This window comes from Natator depressus, chromosome 2 (genome assembly GCF_965152275.1).
Source record: "Natator depressus isolate rNatDep1 chromosome 2, rNatDep2.hap1, whole genome shotgun sequence".
NCBI lineage: Eukaryota > Metazoa > Chordata > Testudines > Cheloniidae > Natator > Natator depressus.
The window spans coordinates 69,338,353-69,356,207 of NC_134235.1; the positions used below are offsets into that span (position 1 = coordinate 69,338,353).

Here is a 17,855-nt window from a genome sequence, read left to right on the forward strand (position 1 = left end):
TATGAATCCAGAGGTATCATCATATTGATCATTATTATGCATCATCAAAATGATACAATAGTTAGGCACAGTGAAAATCTGTACATCAGATTATTTTTTTTAGTTGGTGTACTCAGCATTTAAAGGCATGCTACTGCCCCCTTTTTTCTGAAGTGTAATTCCTCAATAAACACAGTGGAAAGTTTTGCTTAAAAATTGATGGGACAATATGACCTCAAGATTTCTGTAAATATCACATTCACATAACCTTAGAATAGCTCCCGCTGCTATTTTCATTTGTTTGAAATGACTGTAAAAATAGTTTGCTTCGAGGCTGAGACTTCGGTGCCAATTTTCAAGTCAGAATTTTTTTTTTACAGCTAAAATAGCTCTTTGTGAATTATTTTATTCCCTGTAACAAGGTTATAATGGAGCTGCTGACATGACCTTAGGAATAGAGGTCTGAGCATGAGCACTGTAATATTACTATGAAAGGATTGCTTCCATTTTCACATGGGTCACAGCATTTTTTCTATCTTTTCTAGCTTGTCAGGGTGTCCTCTGAATGCACAAGCCATAAAAAAGGGCAAAATCTCAGAAGAACTAATGACTATCAAGCTTAAAGCAAGTGGGGGTAAGGAGACATGCAAATGATGATTACATTTATACAGCTGCTAGGGACCCGATTCTCATTTACATGTTGCCTCTTTACACCATGTAAAGGGGACTGAAAATGGGTATAAAGGTATTTAAGTTCTCATTCTTTAAAAACAATAACAAAATTTCTTCACGGAAGATACACATCATTCACACATCATTTACATCCGTGGACCATAACATGTGAGGTACACAACTACACAACTAAGTCTGATTCAGGTTTGGGGTTTGTTTTTTTCTCTGTTATTCATAAGCCAGCAGGAGTTACCTCAGTTAAATAAAGATTTTCAAACAAACCCACAAAGAGATACGTGTTAAAAGCAGAGTTTAGCTACCTCGTTTCCATTAACTTCATATTATATTGCTCAGTCTCCGTGCAATACTTTGACAATTCTCCCCACATTAAATAGAAGGGAACATCTGTCAAATAGTTATAGGGAACTTGATTCTGTTTCCAGTGGGTAGGGCTCAGGGACAGGATTCAGGAGACTTTGGTGGTATTCTTTACCCTGCTGCATAACCTTCTCTCTTGCCCCACCCTTTGTCCATATTGTCTATTTAGACTGTCAGGTCTTCAGGACAGGGTCTGTCTCTTACTGCATGCTTGTAATATGCCCAGCACAATGGGGTGCTGAGCTTAGGGGCCTGTAGGTGCTACAGCGATAAAAATAATTAATCTGCAAGCGGAATTAGACCCAGAGTGAGGGGAAAACATTCATCACGGGGGTCGGGGGGATGCTCAGTACATCTAGGATCAGGCTTGTGTTGAGCCTTTGGTGAGTTGTTCATTTTCAGCTGGTAGGTGTAAATAGAGAGTGCTGCTTTTTCTCCATGTTGCCTTTTGCCTCTTTTGGCCTCTCTACAATTTCCCTCTCACAGTACTTTAAACCACACTATGTATCACAGCAAACTAAAGCCCGGATCCTTCTGTATCGGTCAGCCCATACAGAGCTCCTTGCAGTACCAGGGCAGATCTTCAGCTGGTGTCAATTGTCATAGCTCTATTGAAGACAATGGAGTTATGAGGATCGGACCCCCTGGAGGGGGAGGGGGAGAGGAACTGCTCTTATTTTTCTGCTACATCTAAAATTCTCCACCAAAACCACAACATACCTTGTATTATTGTTTTTAAAGATTGTGTTTTGGATTTTCCTCTCTCAATGCCCACAGATCTCCTTTCCCTCTCACATGTCTCTCCCTGCTTTGGTTGACTGTTTTACTGAACAGTGGGGGGACCCACTCTGACAGGGAAATAAACTGGCTCAGTGAAACTCAAATTACCCTTTGACCCTTGATCTCTCTTCCTGCTTTCAAGGACGCTTCAACACAGGATGCAGTTTTGACAAACAGTAAAAACCCATTTAAAGATCCCCAGTTTAATCTGAAAGCCTGTTTTTTTATGCTACACAGTTCAGTGCACAGGTACCCACAGAATATTACTTCTTTTCACGTGTTCACATTTAAACCTGTCTTTGGTCCATTCACCTTTTTGCAGGTATTGAGAGTGATGAGGAAATCAGACACTTGGATGAGGAAATAAAAGAATTGAATGAATCCAATCTTAAAATTGAAGCTGACATGATGAAACTTCAAACCCAGGTATAACAACAAAGCAACAATTCAATCAGTTCTAATGTACATATATAATGTTATTTTTAAGCTTATGTATCCTTTTTCTCATCTACATACATGCCATTGCATTATGGCTTAAACAAATTTTGACAAGCTTTTCCATTTAACGGTGAACACCTGTGTATTAGTATGAAAGACTTGCAGGGTGAATAAAAGGAACGAAGCATTTTGGGGACTAATCTTAGCAAACAAGGAAATCATATTTACTGTATAAAATGTGCACTTTCTTTTGTTAACCACACGCCTGCATATGATATCCTGTGGGCATTTTAAGAACCCACATAGAGAGGCTTCATAATAATATAATGAAGCCATTGGGTCACAAGACTGTGACTTCTTATTAACACACTCTAACTACTACTGAAAGTAATCTTTATTATTATTTACAGTTTTCCCTAGTTCTGTTCACCATGTTCAGCTAATGAATATTTTTATTTAAATAGTCTGAATTTTGCCTCTGCACAGTAGATAGCAGACAACGGCTGCATTTGCTAGCTTGTGAAGTGCATTAGGTAGGGTAGGAGCTATTGCAAAGGCACAGTTCTCTTGATCTTTTTCATTTTTTTATTTCTGTATAGGAGTGAGTTTATGGTGAAGGTGCTGGTTGCAGGTCCACAGTTCAGGTTGAGCTGAGTATGTAAATACACAGGGTGATGTATATACTCACTCCTATTTCACCTGCTGAACTAGGTGAAAGTGAGAACAGAAACTTGCCTCAGAATGTTAGGAGCATTAAGATTCTAGGTTGAACTTCCTGAAGAGTAACAGATCTGAAAAATAAGATTGAATCCAACTTCATCCCAAACAAGTTCAATATAGTTTATAGTGGCCTCAAATGATGATTGTGTGGTATTTAATACTGGTGAATCACCTGCATTATAGCCTGAACTAGAGACTTGCTGAATCCGCACATCCCCTGCTTGTCTTTGCCTTGTCACTTCTTAAATTGGCCTGGCCAACAATTGTGATTGTATCGAGAAACTCAAGAGCAGGGATCGTGGTGATTTGTGCTGCTGCTTTCTCAGTCCAGGCAGACTAGGAGGGGTGTGCAACTTGGGTTGTGACAATTTTTAAATCAAGGTTGGAAGTTTTCCTAAAGATAAACTTTGGTCCAAACAGAAATCATTTAGGGAAGTTCACTGACCTGTGTTATATAGAAGGGCAGACTAGATCATCATAATGCCTTCTGGCCCTTGAATCTGTGGATCTTTGAATTTATGCCGCCACAACTCAAGGAGTTAATCTGGTCACTATCAGACAGAGATTCCAGCAGCAAAAATGAATACAGTGTGCAGAGTTCATGAAACCCTCTTATGAACTCTGTGTGCAGTTAGATACAAATGGGCCTGATTCTTCATGGCTCTACTCCTTAGGCGGTCATTTGCAGTTGTGGTAATGGTACCAATTCAGAATTCTGCAGTCTCACTGATGGTAGCACTTTCACCCACTTTGCACAGATATAAATTACTAAACAAGATGTTAGGCTGTGGAGAATCAGGACCCAGCATCTCTAGCTTCAGTTTTTCAGCACAGGTTTTTGCATGTGAACTTTCACGATGTGTACATGCCAAGCTCTCTCATTCTTGTTAGTTATTCTCCAGAAAAGGATGCCATTTTGCCAACCTCACGTGCTTTTCAGTGTTGGTTCTTAAAAAATTATATTTTCTTCTGTCTGTCCAGAGACCGACTGCACAATCATATTTGTTCCATACACAACTTCTCAATTTCCTCCCCGGTATATTTCATTTCTTATTTTCTCCACTCTCTGCCCTATTTCTAATCCCAGTCAGTTCAGAACTCTAACCTCCACCTAGGGGGAGGGCAGGAAAGTAGCACAAGAGTTAATATCAGTGTTGCTGCTATTATAGTCAATCAGCAGGGATGCTGTGAGAACAGAAGAGCAATGTAAACATCAGCTTTCTTCTTCCTTCCCCCAACCCTGAGGCCACACTCCCCATTCCCAACTACACACTGACCCTTCCACCTCCCAAGCAGCTTGAGGCCTAGGGTCTCTAATCCATTTCTGAACTCATCTTCCCCACGCAATACACTCCTCACTCAGCAGGGCCACTGTCTACAGCTTCATTTAAATAAGTTTTCCTTGTGAAACAACAGCAGAGTTCACCGGTTCAGAATTAATGTGACTTATCCCCTATTATGAGTATCTCGTGGCTGTGTTACGCGCATCTCTTATAAAAACGTAACTGAGGTTCAGATCTCAATTGGCAGCTTTCACAGTCTTGTGCTCCCTCTTCCAAGACAAAACTTTCATTTTGGGTTCCAACTCCAGTCATGATGCTGCCAAGGGTCTTGTTGTGTGTGTGATTTTAGATCACATCTATGGAGAGCAATCTGAAAACAATAGAAGAAGAGAACAAACTTATAGAGCAGAACAACGAGAGCCTGCTGAAGGAATTAGCTGGCCTAAGCCAAGCCCTCATCACCAGCCTTGCTGACATTCAGCTTCCACACATGGTAAGTCTGCAGCTAAAACCATTGCTGCTTCTTTGAGAGCATTTGTCTCCACGTTTGGCTGGCCAGAGTGGTCACTCAGTGCATCACTGATGTGGGATCCATTCCGCCTCACATGGGACTGCCTTCCAGGGTTGAATCAATTTCCCCACACTTCATTACTCTCCCTCTACACGAGCATGATGCAGTAAATGCATAAAGTTTGGAATATAACTAGCTCCATCATTTTAAATATTGAGATAGTGTTAGCATACATCCATATTTTCCCAGACATGTCCAGCTTTTTGGTTCTTAAATTGCCGTCTGGGAGGAATTTTTAAATATCTAAAAACATCCAGGATTTTGCCATGATTATTTTTCTCCAAAGAAGAGTTGATCATTCAAGAAAGAGAAAAGGAGGACTTGTGGCACCTTAGAGACTAACTAAGGTGCCACAAGTCCTCCTTTTCTTTTTGCGGATACAGACTAACATGGCTGCTACTCTGAAACCTGTCAAGAAAGAGAGTGAATGTTGATCATTCGAGAAAGAAAGTGAATATTGATCACTCAAGAGAGTGCCCCCTAGCTCCCAGCGCTTGCGCCTCAAAACAGTTGTTTCACGCGGCTGGGAGGGAGGGGGGAGAAGGGGGAACGCGGCGTGCTCAGGGGAGAAGGTGGGGCCGGGACGGGGATTTGGGGAAGGGGTCCAATGGGGCAGGGAGGGGGCGGAGTTGGGGTGGGGACTTTGGGGATGGGGTTGGAATGGGGGTGGGGTAGGGGTGGGGAAGGGGTGGAATTAGGGCAGGGCTGGGGAGGCATGAGCAAATACCACCCCCCACCCCATGGAGTGTCCTCTTTTTTGAATGTTCAAATATGGTAACCCTAATTGAGAGGTAGTGGAGCCCAAACTCTGCCCTGGTGTAAGAGGATGCAAAGCAAATATTTGATGCAAGGCAAGTATTTTATGCTAGTCCCAACCTGAAGGAATGTCCCTGTCCCATCCAGGGTTAAGCTAAGTCCTCAAGTGTGGGAAAGTGTCCTGGACTTCGAGGCACTCCAGTAACATGAGGCAATCTTCATCCACGCAAGAATAAATCTTTGCATCACTTTCCTAAGGCCCCTCTATACAAGATTCAGGGTGGCTGGTGTGTATTCTCATTCAAAACAGAACCATGCCAAAGGCCAAGTGGGAGGAGCCATATTCACATACTGCCCATGCTTTACCCTCCTGGAGTAGAATCCCATCCCGTGTAAAACATTAGTTTATTTAAAATCAAACTACACTGCATGTCTCTGGGATTTGTAATGGGATATGGGTACCCTTAAGGATGGAACCTTGCATTTCTGGGTAGCTCAGGCTGGAAGTAACTGTAGTTGATATTCTGATGTCCTTCCAGTATCTTATGTGCAATGAGTTTGATTGTCACATTCTGAATTTTCCCTGATGTAGGGGAGAATCCTTTGGTGGCGCTGTGCTCTGGACCCCAGACATAAAGAGTGTTCCTTGAGATCCCTTTTCACTGCATTTAAGGAATCCCAGACTCACAGGAGGATCTGTAGGGGGCTTCCCTCATTTACATCAACCTATAGGTTGCTCTAAGCTATGCCAGGTGCTGGTTCAGTCTTGGTCAGGCTGAGGATCAGGGAAGCAGAAAGCTACCTTTCCCATCCCCCCAACCACATCCATCACCAAGTGCTGCGCAGCCAGATCCAAGAATCTGGTTGTGGGTTTTGATCTACACTAGAAATTTTTGTATCCATTTTTTCACCATGACAAAAGCAGTGGTATAACTCCTATTCTAGACAGGGCTCAGACGTCTTCACTCCTCATGACAGGGAACCAGCCAACAGCATGGACAGCACTATATCATGATAATCATCTCTCAGTAGATTTTCACAATGCAGTGTTGTATATGTCTGAATTCCAACTAAATTAGGTCTTAGCACCCATACAACTGCACCAGCGCCAGAAAAGAATCACAACATAGTCTAGGATAGACTAGGCCTTCATCTTGGTCCTGTGAAGCAGTGAGTGTCTCCTGTGAGGTGATGAGCACTCTCAGCTTCTGCTACAGTTAAGATGAAGGTCTAGAGTCTTATTCAGTTGGATCTCTGGCAGCACTCATCAAGTCCTATATTAATTTTACTGTACAGTCATAATGTTGCAAACATGTGAGGAGTTTATTGATTCTGCTCTGTAATTTGGCTGGGAATTGGCCAACTCCCTTCACTGAAGATAATAAAAGTTTGGTTTGAGGGCCTGATTCAAGAAGTGCTTAATACTCCTACTGAAGTCAGTGGAACCCACTCACTTGGTTCAAGTTAGGCACCTGGTTAAGTACTTGCTGACCCAGGGCATTAAGGATTTGTCTCAGTATGTGTGTGCATTCTCTTTCTACCTGTCTTTCTTCGCGCTCTCCACACCCAGACACTCCCTATTTTGTTCTTAAAACCCAGATTGTACATTTTGCTCATAAGGTTTTACCCCATTCCATCCCCACCCACCATTGTTGTAGTACTTTGTTCTGTAACTGCCTCTGGAGCTAAGAACAATGTATGCCCATTAAGATCCAAATCCTCCTTACCTTATTAACACACAGTCCCACTGTACTCCGAGTCAGTACATAGAATCATAGAATATCAGGGTTGGAAGGGACCTCAGTAGGTCATCTAGTCCAACCCCCTGCTTAAAGCAGGACCAATCCCCAGTTTGTGCCCCAGATCCCAAATGGCCCCCTCAAGGATTGAACTCACAACCCTGGGTTTAGCAGGCCAATGCTCAAACCACTGAGCTATCCTCCCCCCGTTACATGCTTGAGTAAGGCACACAGAATGTGGCCAGAATTAAAGAGCCTGGCACACCTAAGACAAATGCCTCACACTCCCTTCTTAGAGGGCAAGCATGTGGTTCCCACAACACATTAAACTCCCTTCACCTTCAACAAGTCCATCAGTAACTTGGATGTCTGCCATGCGTCTGACCTCAGCTCTCCCCAGAAAAATTGTCACTTTGCATGTTGTCTGTTAACATTCTTTTTCTTTTTTGGGGGGGGGGGAAGGGGAGGCCTTAATTTTGGCTCCTGAAATTGGTATAATATGTTTTGTTTTCATTTAGGGGCCAATCAGTGAGCAGAACTTCGAAGCATATGTAAATACACTCACAGACATGTACAGCAATCTGGAACGGGATTATTCCCCGGAATGCAAAGCTCTGCTGGAAAGTATCAAACAGGCAGTGAAGGGCATCCATGTGTAGGAAGTGAAGGCTGCTGGGCAACAGAAATCACTTAACAGCAGTAAACTCCAGATGGATCTGTTAGGAGTTCATGTACTGCTAAGGCGTGTAGGTTGCCGTGCTGCATTTACAATTGCAACATTGCACTAATTTTCCCAGCTGACATAAAAAGGACGGAAAACACAACAGACTATTTGTATTAACAGCAATGCACTCAATTAATATATTGTATTTATTTCAGTACAATTCCTTTTTTTTCCTTCTTTTGCACTCAGTTTTTGTAAAGTGAATGTAAAAAGTGTGTGCAACTATTTTTTATATGTTTATTTATTTCTAATCAAAGAGTTGTGTTTTTTTATCTTTTTGCGGCCTGCCATATTTTTACAAATGTGTTTATTAATTTATTTCCCAATGGGATTTTAAATAGACTGAACGTTATGCTGTAAATTAAATATCTTGCTGGGTTTGTACAGGAAGAAAAAAAAATACTATGAGAGTAACAAATGACGGGACTGTTGTTCTAGCTTTATTTTCATCACATCCTGCTTTTTTACAATGGCTTTGGATCAGAAGTGGGTTTGCCGTAACATAAGATGTGCAGAAGCAAGGAATGAAAAGATAAATGGCTCCCACTAGTGGGGAACCTGCGCTCTGAAAAGCACAGTTTGCTGGAACACAGTGGGTTGAAGAATTGGTTAGCAATAATGAAATATAGCAATCAGCAAAGCATTTGACTTGGCTGTGTGTTTTAGCCTACGCAAACAATTATTTAAAATGTTTCAGAAGAACTTCAGAATTATTTTAACGATGCAGGTTTTTTTCCAAGTTAGTTCAGAGAGAAAAACTAATCATCCCTGAACAAGAGAGATGATTTGATACGACTGGTACTTTTTTAGTACAATATGTTGTTACATTAGACAAGTGACCAATATGATTATGCATTTGTATTTGCAAAATACAAAAGCATCCAAACTCAACATTTTGTACATACCAGTTAGTCCAACAAATCTCCCCTGAAATGGCATTTATCATACTAGTTGGAACTGAGAGAAGCTTAGAAGGCGGCAACCTGGAGAAAAATAGTGCTCCAGTCTCACTGTAATTGGTTTTCTCTTAACCTGAACTGTAGCAGTGCACTGGTTGGTTTTAACCCCTCCTTATACACAAAGACAATGTTGGTATCGAATTGGTTACCAGTCTTTTGGTAGGGTGCCAAGTGCTACAGTACATATGGACACACAGAGACGCACACGCGTACAACGGTACTCGGCTGTGCATCTGTATTCAGTTAGCCTGGGTTTTGAATTTCTGAATCAATCAGAGTTTAGTAGTTGCTATAACAGAGGCAATGTCTATTTCAGGGATTGTAAGTAATTAAGCACTGTTTCAAAAGTTTTTTTTATATTTATTTTTTTTAAAAAAAAGGTATAAACAACCAGCTAAACTGCCTTTTTTGTATGCACACACACCTCATGTGCATATGTGCCTCAGTGTAAATGTATACATGGATCTAGCGTGTGTTTAATTTTTCTGTGCTACAATGAAAGTGTTTATTTTTATTAGCCTCATTTATATTTAGAATGAATATGGTGGCACTCACAGGCTTGACATATACACATATATTATTACTGTTCCTGCACAAAAAGTAATATTCAAAGGTGACTCAACTCATGCACTGTGATCACTGTTTTGCATTAGGTGGGGCTTGCTTTTCATTTGAGGGTTGGCTTAACCCTCTAATCTTAGTTTAGACAGAAGATGATGTATGTTCTTAGGAGCTGTGTTTATTTTTAAATCAATTTTTCAAAAGCTACCGTATGTGCTGTCTAATATAAATAGGAAGACACCAAACAAAAATTTGCTATTAAAGTTATTGTACTTGCTAAAAAAAAAAAAAAAAAAAAAAGCAGACATTTGCTATACTTGTTAAATGCATACAAAATGAGTTCACTCATTACAAAGACTAAAATGTAATTAACTACATATTTTAACAAATTTGTTATATATTTTATTTAATTTACATTTAAAAAAAAATCTCTTGCCAACCTATATATTTATTACTATGATTTACAATGGCTTCAGGTTAATTTGTCTGTGTTTGGATTGTTTGCTCAGGATGTTTTGTGAAGTATGTTCGTATTTATTTGCTTCCTTTGTACTTGATGTGTTTTGTAATGTGCACTGATCTTTTTTTCTTTTTTTCTTTTTTGTGTTAAACTGCATTGATGAGCTATACTGTAAATTAGACCTTTTGTAAAAAGCAATGATGTATGCATTTTTTTTTAATTTGGAGTAGTTTGTATACTGTTTCTTCATACAATTAATATTTCTTACATCAAAGCAACAAAACTGTGTTCTGTGCTGTACATTTGGTGTATGGTAGGAAATAAAATTGATAATGAAACATCGCTGCAAGTTTTGGGGAGGGGGGGTTTTGAGCCTTCAGATAACAATCTGTATTGCACATTCTTAGCGGCACCTGGCACTGTACAATGTGTCAGGTGTTTTGCTTGCTTTGTGTACAAAATGTGTCATCCTTGTAAGTAAATTTATGGTACAAATAATTTAATTAGTGTTTTACATTGTCAGATGGAAGTAAGAAGAAAAATGGAAATACTTAAGTGATCCCTTTCATTACCCAGGGAAAAGAAATCAAGAAAATAATTACTACATTTAAACATTATTTAATGCACCATGCATTCTTTTTTTGGCAGTTTCAGACTCTACACTAGCAAAGGAAAGGATATGTGCTGACCTTTAACAGCTGCTAAATGGTATTTAAACATAAAAGCCATCATAAAGTTTGTAACAGTTAGGAGTCACCTACCATTTCAGTGCAATTTTTTGCTGAGATTTGCAGTGTTTAGACATTGCACAAATGAAGAATGTGCTGGTTTTAGAAAGAAGATATTTCCAGTTTCTAACTGATTCTGTGTTCTATTGTCAATTCAAGTGGAAACAGGATAATTTAGTTTTGTTAGTAGAAAATACGTTACTATCTTTAATGTACATGTCAATTCTTAGACTCCCATCTTATGTGGTTAAATCAAGAATGACTTTAATTCAGTAAAAGAAATGTGAAACTGGAAGGGCTAAAGCTAGGGAAGATGGTGGAGTACAATTGATGTAGATGGGCAAAGTCACACCACACCACACAATGATTCAAATGCTGGAAAAACAAACATGTCCAGTTGGAAGTAGAGATAGGCCCAAGATGCAAAATGTGAGTTTTGGTTACCCGGGACATCTGGAAGTGTTTGGACATGGGATTTTGGTACAGCTCATTATAGATAGAGGGGCCTTTTGAAAAATTCTGATCCATATCTAGGGTTGCCAGGCATCCAGTTCTCAACCAGAATGCCTGGTCAAATAGGAACCCTGGCAGCTCCGATCAGCGTGGCTGACCAGGCTGCTAAAAGTCTGGTTGGCCACAGCGGGGCAGTCAGGCTCTGTGCGGCTCGCAAGAAGCAGCCAGCATGTCCCACCGGCTCCTGCACAGAGGGGTGGCCAGGAGGCTTCATGCACTGCCCCCGCCCACAGGTGCTGCCCTGAGCATCGGTTCCACAGCTCCCATTGGCCGGGAACCGCAGCCAATGGAGGCAGCACCGGAGGGTTGGGGCAGCACGTGGAGCTCCCTGGCTACCCCTCCACTTACGAGCCAGAGGGACATGCTGCTGCTTCCCGGGAGCCACAAGGAATTCCTCCGTCACCGGGAAATACCAGGGCCACCTGAGGTCAGCACCACCCAGAGCCCACACCCGAAAACCCCTCCCGGGCCCCAACCCCTGCCCCAGCCCTGAACTCCCTCCCGTACTCTGAACCTCTCGGCCCCAGCCAGGAACCCCCTCCTGTGCCCCAAACTCCTCATCCCCGGGCCCACCCCAGAGCCCGCACCCCCAGCCAGAGCCCTCACTCCCCTCCCACATCCCAATCCCCTGCCCCAGCCCGGACCCCCCTCCTGCACCCTGAATCGCACATTTCTGGTCTCACCCTGGAGCTCAGAGCCCTCATCCCCTCCCACACCCCAACCCCAACCCCCTGCCCTAGCCTGTTGAAAACTAGTGAGTGAGCGAGAGTGGGGGAGAGCGAGTGACGAAGGGATGGAGGATGGCGTGAGTGTGGGCGGGGCCTCGGAGAAGAGGCAGGTCCTTGAGGAAGTTGACAACCTTATCCATATCAGGTTTGAAATCCAACCCCTCTCCAAATTCAGGGATGTTTAGATCTAGAAATTTGGTTCAAATCTATTTCTAAGAGGAAGGTGAAAGTGACTTGTAAGGTAAAGTGAAGACTGGGCTACTGTTATTTGGTTTTCTCCTTCACCATTTGTTTCCACACCCTCTTCAGGTAAACCACCCCAGTTCAGACCACCTTTTGCTCACTCAGTGGACCATATAAGGAGGTAATATGTGCAGCAGGTACATTACATACTCAGTTGATATGAGTGTAAATGAGTCTGAGGACTTGGTTTTCATTTACACGTAGACCCCTTTACATCACTATAGCATAAATTACCCCTTTACATTACCAGAGCAGTAGAAAGAGGACTTTGTGTAAATGTGAGTGTTTTGTGCTCCCTGAGTGTTTTGTGCAAACTTGCCTGAGGGGCCCAGTCTAGGAGGCGTGTTCAGTGGTTACTTACCAGATCGGGCTCCCCCACACACAACTTGGGGAGCTGGATGCCTGTCTTTCCCTGTTTCTGAATCACTCTGGGCTTTAGGTGGAAGATAGGTGTCCAGATGCCTAGTGTGAGGCATCAGTACACATGCTCATGTGGGGAGATAGGTGCCCCAGAGCCTGGAGTGAGGCTGAAGTGCACATGTCCAAAGGCAAAAACTTAGGCAACAAGTTTAACTGTCTATAGCAGTGGTGGGCAACCTGCAGCCCACAGGCCACACGCAGCCTGTCAGGGTAATCCGCTGGCGGGCCACAAGACCACCCACAGCTCCCAGTGGCTGCAGTTCGCCATTCCTGGCCAATGGGAGCTGTGGGAAGTGGCAACCAGCACATCCCTTCATCCCGTGCCACTTCCCACAGTTCCCATTGACTGGGAACGGCGAACCACGGCCACAGGGAGCTGTGGACAGACATGCAAAGGTAAACAAACTGTTTTGCAGCCCACCAGTGGATTACCACAGGTGGCTCATGGGCCCAGGTTGCCCAGCACTGGTCTATAGGGTGAGGCAGCAGGTGAGCAGAAATTTTGTGGATTGCAGCAGTGCCTGAAAACAGGATTTAGGCCCCTGAAAACAGGACTTAGGCACCTAAATAACTGTGTGGATCATACCCACTGTCTTTAATATATGCTAAGCTAGTTGAGTTAGAATTTAGGCAACTCCCTAAAATCATCCTTTAAATATGGGACTCTGAACGTGGCCCCATGTTCCCTGACTTCCAGTTTTGCTTAAATCACTAAATCATGCTGCACTTGCAAATTCTAGCCCAAGGGGGTTCATTATCATTTGTGTTAACATCAGCTTACTAGTTCAAAGTACCTTAGAACTACCAGCATAGTCGCTGAAAGTAAATGTTCAATTAGGACCACCCCCTGCTCACTTCTCAGGTGAATGGGTTTACTCACCTAAGACAGTAAGATCTGGCCTTTAATTAGTAATGTAAGCAAGACTCTGACACTCGCATTAATATTTATTTGGAACAATGAAGATTGTTTCCTCTTCTGGAAGGTATCATCTATACATATGTATGGAGAGGTAGGCATGGAATATCCATGACCCCTCTAGAAGCCTTTCCATGAGTGCACCACCTGCATCAAATCACAGAAATGAGAAAGAGGCAGGGCCAGGCAAATGACTGTGCTCCACAGTATCATCTGATCCATCCACCCACATGGTGCCCTCCAATGCAAGATAAAGCTGACATCATCTTTTGTGGTATAGACTACTGGCCCCAAAATTGTGGGTTTGGGGCAGCAGCCACTAGAAGGCATACCCTTTCTAGTGCTTACAGTCTTCTGAAATTAGTGAGTACGAAACAAACACACTTTTCCCAGTGGTTTTTTGATAGAAAATATTAAATGGTATGTGTAATGGTTAAATTGTTGTTACATAAAGACTGTTACAGGATAGGTTTTTAACTAGCCACTGAAATTATTGCTTTTATGTCCAACATTGAAATTAGTGTCTTCCACAACAGAGGCTGAATTATGTAAACAATCCCAGGTAAATTATTTTTAATATAACACAAAAAAGGCCTTGTGTCTGAAATAACCTCTAAAATATTTCCAGTCTGCTATTGCTAGCACATTTAATAAATCATTCTGAGGCAAAATGGATGATAAAACGTGTGTGTGTGGTTTAAATCACTATTTGTCTTTGTTTAAAATATTGTTCAACATCTAATTACCGGGGGACTTCTGCTGTGCTAAAAGTTTGCCTTATAATTTATGCAGATTTAAGTAAGTGCATGTGTGCGTGTGTTGAATTGGAGCTTCAAATACCAGAGAGGAAGAAGGGGAACAAGACCAACCAAAGTCTGATATACACAATCTGATGTTTGATTAATCCATGAAAACAAATTGGCATTTTAACTGGCAGAGACAAAGGTGTTCAGGCCTATTGTGTAGCAATCCGACTCTGTTCTCTACTGCAATTACATTTATATTTAGCAATTAAGTGGGACTAAATCATCTTTTCTTCCATGCTCTATTGGCCTATCTCTGTAATCATAATATGCACATTTCCAATAATACTCAAACTTTACCTTTAATATGGTGCATACACTTTTTCTAGATGCACTTCTATCCCCCAGTCTTATAGCCTCTGACTATGTGAAGTGGTGAGATGATGCACTGCTATGATGAATGTAAGCTTCTTTGTGGGCTAATGTACTGTCTGTGTTTAAAATATTATTCAGTGTTGTAAATTCTAATTATCTTGAGACTTCTGCTGTGCTAAAGTTTGCCATATAATTTATGCAGATGTATTACCCTGACTTTAGTGGACAATCTCCTTTGTTCATCTGGCATAGAATAGTGCTGGGGTGATGGATCTGCATGCATCTTTCATGGAATGTAGGACAGTGACCTAGTTTCATTACCTTTCAACATCTCATTTCGGTTTGTTTTTCTTTTGCTTCTTCTGTTCTAGCCATTCTTAGTCAGCCAAGTTTATGCATAATTTCATTAAGGATTAGCCCGATTTCTTGTCTGACTTAGTGATACATATTTCTTGTTCAAATGCATTTCGTTGTTAAAGGATTTTCATGGGGGATACTGTCCAAGTATTTGGGGGGATTTTTTCAGCTATTGTATAATTATTTTTGTATTACTATTATTTTACCTCTTTGTTATTATTGATCAAGACTTTCAAATGTCACTAGTAATTCTGACTGCCCAGCTTGAGACATCTTAAAAGGGCCTAATTTACAGAGGGTGACGGCTCAGTTTTTTCTCAAAATCACGGCCTTTTGAAATCTCTCTCAAGCTGGACACTGAATGTTACTACTTACGTTTGGAAATCTCGCCCAGTATGATTATGATAATTATTGTACTATAATTTATTTGCATTAAAATAGCAGCCAGAGACCCCAGTCAGGATTGGAGCCTCGTTGTTCTGGGTGTAAAAGAAAGATACAATAAAAGACAATCTAGCTCCCTGAATTCCCCAAACTTAAATCAATGGCCATACAAACATGTCTGTTACTGTTAACACATCTTTTTACTACTGATGAACAAACTGCTAAAGCCAGAATAAGAATCAGCCTAAATCAAACCTCAAACTTTCTATTTAATTGAAGATGTGGATCGGTTCAGACAAAGGAAAGCCTCTCCCTGCCACAGGAACTGAGCCCACTCATGCCTGTCTTCTCTTTGTTGCTAAAGTAGGAGCTGTGGCTCAAAATATGAGACCCCTGGTCTCCTTTAATTGGACTCTCACAAACTCTAGCACACTCTCTTGTTTGCCCTAAAACAAGAAGCTCCACAGAGTGCAAAATTCAGACTTAGAAGCAAAAGAGAGGCTGATTTCAAGCACTCTGACTTTATCTTTAACGGGGGCATGGGAGGAGTTTAGAGCTTTCGTATTGTGAGTAGTCCACTGGTGTGCCTCCTGTAGGATGACAGTGTTCCCTAATGAATAGAATATTAGACTGGGACTCAGGAGCCTATTCCTAGCTTGGCCACTAGCCTTCTGGGTGATCTTGGGCAAGTCAGTTCACCTCAGTTTCCCCATCTGTGATGCACTATGAGGACTACTGATGAGCGAAGTAATTATTATATTATTAGTAGTAGGAGTATTGAGATAGATGGGACTACCCATGGAGGTGTTTTGCCCATTAGGAAGCGTTTGCAGGATCGAGCCCTATATTATGGCCATTGCTGATGGCCACCTTCCTGCACCTATTCTGATAAACTGTAAATCTTTAGCTTTTGGTAACACTGAATACTATGAAACATGATGTGCCGGAGTGATCCCTATATGGTTCCTTTCTTCAGCATCCTCAGAACTGTGTCCATTTTACTCTTGAGAGGTACAACAGAAATCCCCACAGCACTGGTATAGAATTGAAGCCCACCTTTATCAGCACCTACATGCTTCATGATGCTGGGTTATTTTATGCTGATATCATGGTTCTCATTCTATTTCTCTGATGCCTGGATTGCGTCATTTCCTCCAGCAATATTGTCCAGCTAATGCTGTTAGACGGTATGACAGAAGTTTTATAAACTCAGTGACTCACAACTTTTCAAAAACAAATGAGAAGGTGTTGCCATGTGGCCTTTTTACCTTTCAGGTATTTGAGTCTATGGCTGAGGGCACTTTATTGGTGACAATTTTTCATCTTCAGTAGAGATTAAAATTTGGGAACCTGAGAATTGCCAGGCTGGCTTAAACCAGTGGGCCATCAAGTTCAGTATCATGCCTCCAACAGTGGCCAGGACCAGATGCTTCAAAGGAAAGTGCAAGAAATCCTGCTGTAGACAGTCATGTGATAATCCATCTACAGGGAAAGTTGCCTTCTGTCTCCCGATCAGTTAGAGGTTGGCTTATGCCCTGAAGGATGAAGGTGACTATACCTTCCAAAACTCTCGCGGTATCTTAATCCATACTACTCTAACTCTGGATGGGTGAAAAAATTGGGAAAATTGCTGTCATGCTGCTCAGTCTTCCCACAATACAATTGAATCCTCCTGTGTCACTTTGGGAACAGAGGATGACCGTAGCCATCATTGATTGTCTGAGACTGATGCCAATTTAGTAGTCAACGATGCCCTTTTTGCCACCAGATTATGCGACAATGCAGGCCTGTCTGATAAGGTGCTATGCAAGCTCCAGGAGGTTCCAAATACAGCAGCAAGGTTTCTCATCCAGACTAAAGGATCAGAGTTTATTTCCCCAATGCTGACAGCTTTACAATGGCTTCCAGTTAATTAAAGCTTTGATTACAATACTGCACTATTTACATGCAAGATTTTGCATGATCTTGGCCATTCATATGTAAATGAACTTGTATGCCTTTCTGCTAATGTAAGTTTTCCGATTCTTACTCCACATTTCAGGACGTGTAACTTTATATACTTTAGCCATGATGCCCCCAAGGCATATTATCTCAATTCTGAGATTCATTTATGATTAATCTGTCACTGGTTTTAAACCAAAACTTCAATTGTACAGTACTTAGCAAACTTTTTGGCTCATGAAGGCGGCAAATGTAATTATATTATTTGTATCGTGTCCTGCTATGCTTCAGTGTGAAGATCGCATTATAAATTTATTTTTGCCTTATTTTTCCCAGATTTTAGTTTTTGTTCCACCAAAACTTCAGACAAACAACTCTGTAGCTATTCCTCTCTTTTCTCACTCCTTTGTTCTCTCTGTGATCATCAACACTTTTTCTTTAAACCTAGACTATTCTCTTTTGCTCTGGTAGGCTGGGGTTTTAGGGA

General features: G+C 41.7%; 1 protein-coding gene across 6 annotated transcripts in view; it reads left to right on the forward strand.

Moving 5' to 3' along the window:
• The window catches only part of ST18 (ST18 C2H2C-type zinc finger transcription factor), a 200,000-nt gene extending 190,147 nt beyond the window's left edge, over window positions 1–9,853 (forward strand). For all 6 annotated transcript variants that reach the window (XM_074944393.1, XM_074944391.1, XM_074944392.1 and 3 more), the window contains 4 exons: window positions 525–613; window positions 2,132–2,235; window positions 4,600–4,743; window positions 7,835–9,853. In XM_074944393.1, the coding sequence (XP_074800494.1) occupies window positions 525–613; window positions 2,132–2,235; window positions 4,600–4,743; window positions 7,835–7,975 (478 nt within the window). In that variant the 3' untranslated portion in view covers window positions 7,976–9,853. The remainder of the gene's footprint in view (window positions 1–524; window positions 614–2,131; window positions 2,236–4,599; window positions 4,744–7,834) is intronic.
• The last annotated feature ends 8,002 nt before the right edge of the window (window positions 9,854–17,855 follow it).